This window comes from Conger conger, chromosome 2, assembly GCF_963514075.1.
Source record: "Conger conger chromosome 2, fConCon1.1, whole genome shotgun sequence".
In the NCBI taxonomy this organism is placed as follows: Eukaryota; Metazoa; Chordata; class Actinopteri; order Anguilliformes; family Congridae; genus Conger; species Conger conger.
In genome coordinates, this window is record NC_083761.1 from 15203740 (window position 1) to 15215545 (window position 11806).

Consider the following 11806-nt stretch of genomic DNA (forward strand, 5'->3'; position numbering starts at 1 on the left):
AAAAAAACCTTTAATCACTTAATACGCATTTGTTATGTCCTAAATGGAGACCAGGAGCATTCGTTTCCCCAGGGAAGGCGAAGCGGGAATTTTATTTAATGAAGGAACCTTTCCACCAAAAACATTCTCAGAACCAGAAATTGTAGCACATTGCCATGTGAACCCTGCTGAGCTGTTTTCAAATCATTTAAGCACAATGATATTTGCATGAGAATATCAGAATACGTTCCCTAATAACCGTGGTTTCATTCCGATAGCTAGCCCCCTGCTCCGCCACGATTAAGTGGTTTGCTCATTTGAATACGTCAATGATTTCATTTTTTTATTTCGCGTCTTGCTTCAGAGCTTGAGATACGCGGTTCCCTGTCTACATAACAAGTAAAAAGATGTCTGGTGTGCAGATCATGCTGACTCTTGGCAGAGCCTCAAACATCTGCTAAAGGTCAAGTTTCCACTGTATGGAACCAATCAATGGAGTCATAGAACACTCCCAGTACCACAAGAAGTTCTAAACAAAGAATACTGTTTCACATAATAAAGGAACCTTGCCCTAAATTTGAAAGAAAACTCATGTTACAGACCGACTGTCCCTCAGGCAGATAACCTTCGGGACACCACATGTTAGAACGTACCCGAATGAAAGGAGGGGGAGGGGAGGAGCGCAGCTCCAAATCTCAATTAATGTCTGTTGTGTCCATTTATATGAATTGCGCATTGCATTAATCGTGTGTGTATGTATGCATGTGTGTGAAAAAAATGTTTCCACAAATGTAAAAAAGGTGGAGAAAGGACAAAATATGTCCAATTTGGAGACAGGAACATATTCACAATGTGCACTACTGCTGATCAATAGTATATCCCCGATTTGAGTACACAAAATTACAAATTGTCAACAGGACTTCAAATATATTTCTTTAAACTGGGCAATGCAAAGTGTCCTGTATTTAGATTTTAAAAACAATTAGGAACACTAGCATTCACATTCATAATAATTATTTACATTTTTTTTTTTTTGACGCACAAAATCACAGCGATCACATTGTGCGAATGCTCCACCTGACAGTTTCAGTCAGCGGATTGCTCAAGTGAGAGGTGTCTCCCATATTTCGCTCGACACATCTCGAGTTTCCACACATTTAGGCATCTCCCATCGGGCTCCCCTTTCAAGGTGTGTCACAGCCACAATGCCTCCTCTCATTTGTGGGTGTTGCTTTCTTAGCCCCAGGCACAACAAACTAAATAAACGCGCCACCCAACAGTCTCTTTCAGATCCTGCCAAACTGCCGGAGCGTCATGACAACAAGCTAAAAGACAAAACAACTCTCACTCATTTGTTTCCCAGATGTGCCTCTCGCTTGTCCCACTTCAGCCCCGCCACCGTGGTGAAAACGCGTATAGCTGACAGCACTCGCGCAGGATTAAGCGAAATAACACCCCAGCTGCACATCTCATTTCGCCAGCCGGAGCTGCGTGTTGATTTTTTCTTCTTTTTTTTTTTTTTCCCCAGCAGCACAGCAAATGTAGTACACATTACACACAGCGTGATTTCAGATATGGAATAATCCAGAAACGGGTACGTCTCTTTCAAAATGGCAGACGAGACGGCCGAGGAGAACCGGGCCTAAATTTCCGATTCTCCTCTCCTCGCACAGGCGGACGACCTTCATGAGGTAACAAGAGTTAACTTGTTTGGAAGCTAAGTTTCTTTACGGGTGCATTCCTGCCGGCTCGTCAAGTCGATGCAGAGAGGCAGAAAACGCCAGCGCCGTACCACCTCCTCCGAGAGAGTGCGCCTCCTCACGTCACTGGCCAAACATTCTGAGGGGAGGCCTCGGAGTAGCGGCCCATTTATTTGATTTGGGAAAGTATGTACTGAAAATGAATATACAGTACAGTCTAAACGAAGGACATCTGGTTCCACTTAAGGCCATATTTAAGAAAAGCACTGCAGAATCAGTACAAAGAGATAGGGCCAGAGGTCTGGACAGTCTCAGATGTCGATTCCACCTCCAGAGCAGATGACTAATGTTGTTTTGCGTTTCGTAGCTGACCGTTCGCCATAATGGGCAAAAATAATAATAGTGATCATTTAGCAGAAAATCTTTCAGTGCAAGACACCCACGTTAAATGCATCTAAGGAGTTACCAGTGTCGATTTTTTGAGGATTTATGGCCAAAACAAAACAGGAAGAAAAAAAACGGGTCATGAGAAAAGTCTAGGCACAGGAGGACATGAGAGGAAAAGAGTGGGAGGACGTTCTCTGGATCCCAAAAACCCTAAATCCCTTTTACCGTGTTCCAATGCAGAGCCAAGGACAGAGGAACAATATGAACTGCTCAGATAATCAAGACTTATGGCAAAATGTTTCTCTATTAATGTAATTTACTTCAACATGCGATTTAAATGTACAGTAATTGCTCATTTAAACAAACGTTTGCATGTGTATGCAAACATCATTGAAGCATTGAACCTACGCTTAATGGAGGATTTTCAGTAAAAATGTTTGCCGGTGTGCCCTTGCCTCACCACCCAACTATCTGGCAACACATCAGCTAAAAATGAAGTGAATTTAAACTAGGGATGCAAAATACTAACGGGGTCATATCAGTACAGCGTCTGCCAACGATAGCTTAAAATGAACGGTATCCGATATCAGCCAATAGACGAAGATTACGGCCGATACGATGGGCAGATCTGATGACGCAACCGAGAGGTGCATTTGCTGCGCCGCTGGTAATGAAAATTAAGTGGACATGTCCTGCTCAAAACGCAGCCTCAACATGGTAATCTGAACCTCTTATTTATTTTCAAGGGATCAGTTTTATCAGCCAAACTGACAAGCAAAGCTATAAAACAGCTCTCTAGCCTCATGCTCCTAATCGCGCTTAATATATTAGTGAATATTTTGTTACACAAACAAACAGTGTCAGACTTTTCATACATACATGTCATCTACTCCTTCCCTGAATGTGGAAGCTTACATACAGTTCTCGTGCGGTAATGTAAAATATGTGGGTCTCAGCATTAGCAAGTATGGCCAGTCAAATACAGGTTATATATATATATATTGAACACAGAATTTCCATATGCACCTCATTTAATTTGTATCTCAGAAAAAGGCAACAATAAAGACAAATTAACACAAAGGAATGATAAGAGCACTGGTAAGATCGAGCTGAAAGCGTTAAGTGTGGGCCTGTTAAAACTGAGGAGTTTCACACTGCTTCACACTGCTGTTGCTATGCAATGCTGTCCAGCCATTGGTGAGCACACACACTCACCATGCTGTCAGTCACTCGCTGTCCAGTAAAGCTGCTTATCACAAGGTTTCAGCTCATTCTCTGAAATATCACAATCAGCAGTCAAGGACCAACGATCCCACAGATTGTGCGGCCTTGACGCTCGTGAAAAAGGATAGTTACAATGCTCGGCATAATTATGCAAACGTGAAAAACAAAGCAACGCGAAAATTAAAAGACGGCGATGCAATTACAGACCATTCTTTTGTATCTGCGCTTTGACAACCGCATTCAGTGCGTATATCCGTCACCGAGCCTGGCAAAATAAACACAACCGTGCAATTAATAACATTCCACACAGCGGAATCCGCTACGAAATGAAGACTAGCTGGCAGCCAGTACAAGCCATATGAATTTATTCAATGTCAATGACTTCTATTTACCTGGGGGAATTGTAGGAGATACGCGGTTGGAAAAGAAATTGTGAAAAACCTATCACTGTAGCGCTGGCCGGCTTCCGCCAGAGGACTGGAGCGGGATTTCTTTAAACATGGCACAACAATCCTCCGTCTCAAAAGGAGACGATGGCCGATGCGTGTTTACACTCCGGGGCTGCGGGTCGCCCCGGGTTAAGTGGGCCAGATTCTCAAGCAGAACGGATGTCCGTGTCTCGTCGCCGACACACAAGCAAGGAAAGAGCCCAGAGAGTGGCACCAGAGGCCACAAGGTCCTCACCAGATGATGCAATCACATTATTAATGTTCACATTGCCTGAAAGTAACACACCGCTTATTAATCCACAAACGCTAAATTATTTCACCAACTGCTATATACGCAATATGACATACTTATTCCTAAAGGGAAGAAAAAGCATCAACGCCCCTGGCCTGAAATCATAAGATCAATCTCCCTGTACATCCAGCCCTCTTTGTAAACAGATAGAAACAGCATATCACAATGGACCATAAAAAAAAAAACCATGAATGTTTTTTAATAATAATCTCATCTATGCATCAAAGACCATTTCCTTGCATGCACATTCTAATACCAAACACGAACAGTGGAGGCGGGAGAATTATGGCCACTGCAGAGGTAGGAGAAGAATAAATTGTATCTGTTGGAAAATTCTCCAAAGAAATTTCTGCAGACCATCATAGGTTGCCTCTCATCAATGTCTGCCTTGCCTGGAAACCAAAGGCAAAATAGGTGACCTCGATGTTAATTGAACACGAGTGTGTGTGTGAGTGTGTGTGTGTGTGTATGTGTGTGTGTGTGTGTGCGCGCGAGTATGTGTGTGTGTGTGTGTGTGGGGGGGGGGGGGGGGCAAGCATCCAATGCAATCTTAAATTGTGCTATATTCTAAAGCGCAGGCACATTTTTACATAATTGACTTCATTTTAAACAAGCTCTTCTTCTCAGGTTCCGAACAGGAAAAATAGCTGAAAGACATCCTCGCTTGCACACAGACAAAGCGAAGCACATCTCATCTCTGCCGTGTGGGGGGGGGGAGGGGGTCCAAGGATCAACCCAGCCGCCCACCAGCACAGCGAGTCCAGCAGCACAGAATGACACACCTGAGTCTAGGGAGAGCGCTTTGATTAAATCAAAAGGTTAACCGGTAATGCTGGAGAGACGAGAGTGCCACGTTTTTTACCCAGCAACCTGACTGGGGATTACGCTGTTTATTTGCATTGCTCAGATTTCTTCATTTCTTACCCTTGTTGATGTGCCTTTCAACTCTCTGGTGCTGATGTAACAAGCTATTGCTATGGGGAAAGACTGTCAAACCTCAGTAATTATGTCAAGGTTTTTGTCTGGTAGGCGACACTAAAAACGTGCGAGTGCGTAAATTTGTGCACTTTTCTGTATATGCTTGGGTAATGAATGTCAAGGAACCATCACTACGCTAAAGCTTTTAAATAACACAAAGGGTCTCCTTACGGCCTAGATAGGCACACGTAATGCAGTGCTCTCCATGCACATTCCCTGGAAGCAATAAAAAAAAAATTATTAAACTGTTCGTCAGCTGTGGCAAAAAGCATGCAGATTACCTACCGCACCTACGAATGACAACTGCCATCAAGAACGAAGAATGATTTGAATGTATACCACAGCAATTCAGAGTGAAAATATTTTAGGGTCTTGAACATAGCTGCCATTATGTTATGGTGCAGTGGGGGAGGAGGGTTGAAATGACCATCCAAGTCTCATATTACATGCTGGGTTCTTCAGCCACAAATCACTTGTTCATTCGCAGCAGTTAAAAAGGGTTTAACGATTTCTGTAAACAGTGACAATTCTGTCTACAGTTTTGTAAATGTATGGGGGGGGGGGGGGGGGGAATGAATACAACAGATCCAAATTCATTATAAGTCATAATTAGAGATGTTCCATCTTAAAACATAAAACAAAAAATCTATTAAAAAATATTTTTTTGATTTTCACTAGCAAAAAACATAATTTTCAAAATACAAATTAAATGTGGAATAATGTATGGGTGATAATAAATGTTTTTTTAGAAGATAAAGATAAGATAATTATTTGTACAATACTCAGCATATTCAATATGTTACATTACAAGGGTGGAAATCTGTTTATATTATGCTGTACTACGATATAAGTATTTCTTCTGTACAAGAGATGGTGATCCGTGTAAATACTTGAATGTGGTGACTGACATGACAAAAGAAGTCTTTCGAAATGGATAATTGTTCAACAATAACACACGACAGACAATAAACGGTTAAATTGCTTCTTGGCACCGTGAAATACTGATACCTTAAATGCCTAAGTTGCTGTCGCCATTATCGTAATGACGAACAACATTGATTTCTCCCTATAACTAATTATACAGATTTTATTTCTTCACACAAAGCATTATCGGTGCTACAAGACGGCAACCTTCAGATGTAAAAAAAAAAACAACATCCACTCGCTATGGAAAATTCTTTCCCAGCTTCATTTCTGCTGATTAGCACTGACACAGTTGGTGACCTCGGGCCACATCCCCGAAAACAAACTAACAGCGTACTGTACGCTGTGACTGTAAAGAAATACAAAGGGACAGTCTGCTCCATTCATCGGAATCCAGATGAGTGCTGCAGTTTTGAACATGCATATACACGCAAAACGGCTTGCCATGGTATCTGTATTTGTACAGTGCCCGTGAATGCTAAGAATACAGAGAGTGTATATATTTAGCAATAGGTACGTTACAGATACAATAGGGATTTCACACCACAATTTTGGACAGGTCTTATCTTTCGTAATGACGTTACAAACCGCGAAATACCTACAAACAGCGAACGTCTGCTACTCGACGAAAGAAAAATAAAAAAGGAGGCTCGCTGCAATAAAACGTGAACTACTTTTATTTGATATTAAATATTATTAGCTAACGCCACCTAGTTTCATTGGTAAGAAAGCTTGCAACTGAATTGCATAGCTAAAAAGGAGTGTAAAATGCAGTATCGCGTTGCCAAGCATTAACTGACGTAAAATGTCAGACATCAATGTAAAAAAAAAATCGATAATCGATCTAACGTTAAGCAACGATAGGTTAACCTCATCAAACAATTGTTCGCCCTAGTTTGTGTGATTGGACGTTTCCGCTAAATTTCAAGTGACACTGACTTGAGAATTGGATGACAATTATCTAGCAAGATAACGTTAGCCAACTTACTTATCGCACTCCAAGTCTGTCTAAAAGCTAGGTTTATGTTTAATCCGAACAGTAGGAAAGCTAAATTAATATGGTAAATTCTGTTTGAAAACCCTATACATTTTGAAACTTCATAACTAGCTACCTAGCTAGTCTAGGTAATGACTGTAGCTTCATAATTTCTTGCATACCATTCGACAAGCCCGCCAGAGCAGGGATTAATGTTCTAGTGATAGCTAGCTAGCTATCGAATGTAACGTTAAATCCCAGACTCAGTCCTCATTATAATGAGCAATGGTGTAAGTTAGTCCATAGGGGGAAAGAAACCTAGCTAGCTACCCCAATGTGTGGTAATTATCTAGTAGTATGGCCTATCATGTCAGCTAACTAACGTTAGCCAATTTAGAGTGACCCAAGTAGAAAATAAATATGCTGGGCATTGAATTAGGAAAGTAATGTAACGTTACCAACACTACCGCAGACAACTAGCTAAATTAGGCTAGTTGTTATTTTTATTTTATTTTATTTGTTCCAAGTAATCCGCTACCTGGCTCAGCTTGTTTAGGTGAACATATCTGATTGTTAGCACACTTGCTAATTAACTTGGTAGCTAGTCTAGCAAGCTAGCAAGCCGAGTCAATCTGCTGCCACAACACGGTAAGGTTTACACATTTATTTTTGTCAGGGAGAATTCCGACCGTGAGCCAGCAAGCTACCTAAACGAAACCAACAGTAAACAAAAGGCGAAACTTTACAAGTGTTGACTTTGTAATCCACATATTTTCCTTAAAAATGGTGGTAAACACTCAGTGCACCCATGCGAGGCTGCCTACAAATCACAAGCTCCCTTGTAATAGCTTGCCAGCTCGCTGGCTAGCTAGCGAGCTAGCTATATGTTTCCAATTTAATCAGCCAGCTTCCTAGCTGGCAGTAGAGGTAACGTTTTCTCACGTAAAATATTCATCTACAATTGTCCAGCGAGTCCAACAGGGCCGGTTGGTTAAAGGCAATATATAGAAAACCAGTTCCTACCGTCAGCTCCGGATTGTCATTGTCGCGGTGAGTGACTGCACGAATGACCCCGGTTCGCCATCCCCATCGCCCGATCTCCCCGAGCTCCAGCGGCTCCTCTCCGCTGACACACAGGAACCGCTTCCCAACCAGCTCCGGCCGCGCTTCCACCGCCATGGCCTTTCACAGAGAGTGAAAAAACCCTCAAAAACTTAAGCACCGACGCCCTATCGACCGGACATTTACTACATGAAACGGCGTTCAAGAAGCAGAGAAAAGAAAGAAACAAAATAACAGTTATTTTGTCTTTTGCGTGTCGAGCACAACCCGGGGGATTTAAATTTCTTTCAGTCTCCACCCGCGGATAGTCACTTCTTCGCTCCGTGAAACTGAACACTGGGAGCAATCACCGCCAGCGTACAACTCGTATCCCTCCGCCCCCACTGAAGCACACAACCGTGCAAAACCGCAGCGAGCAGACTTCTCCGTCCGCCAGACACAGATTCATTCTCTGTGGGAGACTGCTTTTCCACTCTCACCAGACTGTTAAAAATAGTGCCCTGTCGTTTTTTCAACACTGCATGTTGCTCAAGTCAGAATAATAGGAACGCTGTAAAGTAAACCTTGGTTGTCTTTAAGGTAATATTTATGCTCATGAAACTATATATATAATATCCCTATCTGCATCATGATACATACATTAAATAGTTCAAGCCAAACATTAAAAAGATATTGTGGTTATGATGATCGTGTGTGAGATGAATTTCCCAATAGGATTTTTCATCTCACTGCCTCCACAGCCTTATTAATGCCGCTTCACATTCAGAGAATCAATTATGTTGTGTGTGTGCTATTGTGCTTCTTTCTTCACTAGTTTATTGCTACCCCCGAGGTTGACCTTATGGGGTGTGCTGTGATGAGGATAAAGGGTGGGCTGTTGTATGTAAAACATGTCCACCGGAGGCAATCAGCCTTGTGTCACCTTCAGGTCAGGGCAGTAGATGGAGAAAGATATCCCGCCAGCTGATGGAATCACAAATCATAGTGTTCCAGTGATGGCTGTTACGGCACGCCAGGCTGTAGAGTCACAGTCCTGAAAGCCTGAGAGGCAGGCAGGGATGTGCTAATGCAAAGCCGTATCACAGAGTCCTAATTTTCAACCTCTTCAGCACCGATGATTGCAATCAGAATCGGCAACAGTAACATCATGTTTGCGGTCAACAGTAATCACTGTGGTGTTTCGCAGTTTGTTTATGCATGAATCACAGCCCCATGGTGCATAGCCAGACTGATACATTAGAATTTGACATAAATATGTATATTTTCATGCGGTGCATGCTCACCCCATTTATATTTTAAAATGCATGCAATGGTCACATACATTGTCAACAGACAATATAACAATGTGCTTAAGCTCGATGACATATCATTGATTAGTGTTTATGCCACTTATTATACATTTTGATGCTGTGATAACAATGACGAGCAAGCCAATGAACATATAGTTACATTAGCTATAATTACTATTACTACCACTGCCCCAGAGTGCTTTAGTATGTTCAATATAGGAGTTAAACAATCTACCATTTAAAATGAGATAATCACATTAATACCTTTGTGAAGATAATAATTAATTTAATTTGATCTTCAAGTGCTACACAATGGGAAGAAGAGAATGAGGCAGTCAGCTTTGAACAATGAATATTCCCTTTTAACATATGGCTCCGATATTCCGCTGAAAGTGCAACCAAATTCTTCAAATGACAACTGATATTGTGTATGTTAAAAGGTTGACTACACAATAATGTGCTTCATTTACCTTCTATATTTAATCATCTTTTTTAAAATTATTTAATTCTACATGGCTGTAATGCATTTGCTGCTGCAGTGCATTGTGTTCTGTCCTCACTAGTGAGGCCAGAGAACCAGAAGGGAATTTCCCTCAGCTGCAGACATGTTCATGAATAACAACAAGATTAGCGCGAGTCCACAATTCACAGACGTCATCTGTTGCCAAGCGCATTCCACTACATGTGGAAAATGTCTTTGCTTTGCTGAGAGGCACACTATGCCCATGTATTTCTATTGGTCCGATATCTTAAACACATCTCCCTTTAATCTAGCTATTGACTGGGCAAAAAATTTAATTCTTACATCAATATAGAAATGACAAATCTATCTAAGCTAGGTTACGTAATGAATAAATAAAAAGACATGGTTCCCAATTGCCTTTTTAAGTGGTTTACTACCAATATACATGTATACATAGATTGGCAGGGCTGTGTTTGCACTTTCATAATCCAGGATTTCATTGATTATCGGTTGTTTTTATTCCCAGAATGATTCCTCCTCTGAATATCTTCACATTGTGAAGCCAGAAAAATACCATTCAATGGGCAAGAAACATTTCAGACTGAGCAATCCATTACACAAAAATCTATTATTTTACATAGTAGACTGCCTTTGGGAGTCCTACTTCCTCAGCAGCCAATGATCAGATCTGGATTAGGTCATGTGAAAATAGATGTCGTAGCCTTGATCCCTGCATGGACATTAATCTCCATCTGAAAATCCTTGCACGTTGGTATTATTTGAAGCAATCCTTTGCCTTCCTTTCGTGTGAAGGCAAAGTTGTGATAAGGACACCGGACAGGGGTTGCTCAGAGAGAACAAGCTATATAGGCTGTCTATACCTGCTGTCAGTGGGGCACATGCCTCATGGCAATCCTTTACTCAGCAGCAGTTCATTCCCCAGCAGGAGAAAACACAAGAAGGTTTAAATTCAGATGCAAAAGTCTAATCTATGTCCTCTAATGTGGCATAATCTATGTGGCAAACCAAAATAAAAAACAAAATAACAAAACAATACATCCAATATCATTAAGTGGAAAATAATAAATAATAAATAATGCAGATGGAATCAAACTAACAGTAGGTTACAACGAGTAGGCAAAAAAAAGATCTGTAGCACCATGTACATCACTCGCCTATAAATCACAATTTTCCATAAAATGCATTTTTGCAATTGACAGTTATGACATGCTTGATTTTCTCTTTCAAAATATATCTCAAATGGCAACTAATTTTGAGAATGGTGCAATATTAATAATAATAATCATCATCATCATCATCACCATAATGCATCATAGTAGCAATTGTAGTACTCACAGTACTAGTAATTATTTGTGTTTCAGTGAGAGACTTCATTGCATCCCCTTTATCCTTTCGTTCTCTCCCAGTGAGAAATAAACTGCCAGTCCATCAGAGTGCAAGCAATTGTTCAATTCTGTCATTTCCAAAGATTTACCATTTCCACTTTCCCTTCATGTTTTCTGCTGATCTTTGAATGTGTAGGAAGAACCAGGGGAAAGACTGCTCAGGCAGTAGCCAGAGGAAAGCACCAGGCAGAGTCAGAGATGCAGTTCTCAGCCAATTTTAAAACTAGCACTTGGGAGAAGACAACAACCACAGAGTTCAAAGTTATGACTGTCTCACGAGTGACATCATTTACCAGGGGTTTTATACAAAGTCTCTAAACTGTAAAAAATATATTTTCATTATATTACTCTGGATGTTCAGGATGAAGGGCCCAACGTTTGCTAATTATTCCATTCTATTCAAGATGGCAATGGTCGATATTACAAAGATCGGTTATATGTCAGGTTGCTAGGCAATTATGCCTACACCTTTGTTTACATTTTTATATTTAAAACATATAATTAAGTGAGAAAATAAATCTTTGTCTTCTTCACTGGCCAGCTGCATCTGTTATCTCTTGTACTCCCTTCTTCTCTTTCAAGGCCTGGGGGGTGTAAGACAGGACAAAGGCCCCTTTACTGAGCAGTGGAAAAGAATGACAAGGAGGAGAAACAGGAGGAATGGCTTTGCCACAGAA

The 11806-nt window shown here is 41.1% G+C and overlaps 1 protein-coding gene across 3 annotated transcripts in view; it reads right to left on the minus strand.

Annotated features, from left to right (window-relative positions):
- Positions 1 to 8289, minus strand: part of jmjd1cb (jumonji domain containing 1Cb) — a 105944-nt gene extending 97655 nt beyond the window's left edge. For all 3 annotated transcript variants that reach the window (XM_061225398.1, XM_061225397.1, XM_061225396.1), the window contains exon 1: positions 7933 to 8289. In XM_061225398.1, coding sequence (XP_061081382.1) covers positions 7933 to 8088 — 156 coding nt within the window. In that variant the 5' untranslated portion in view covers positions 8089 to 8289. The remainder of the gene's footprint in view (positions 1 to 7932) is intronic.
- Between the last annotated feature and the right edge of the window lie 3517 nt (positions 8290 to 11806).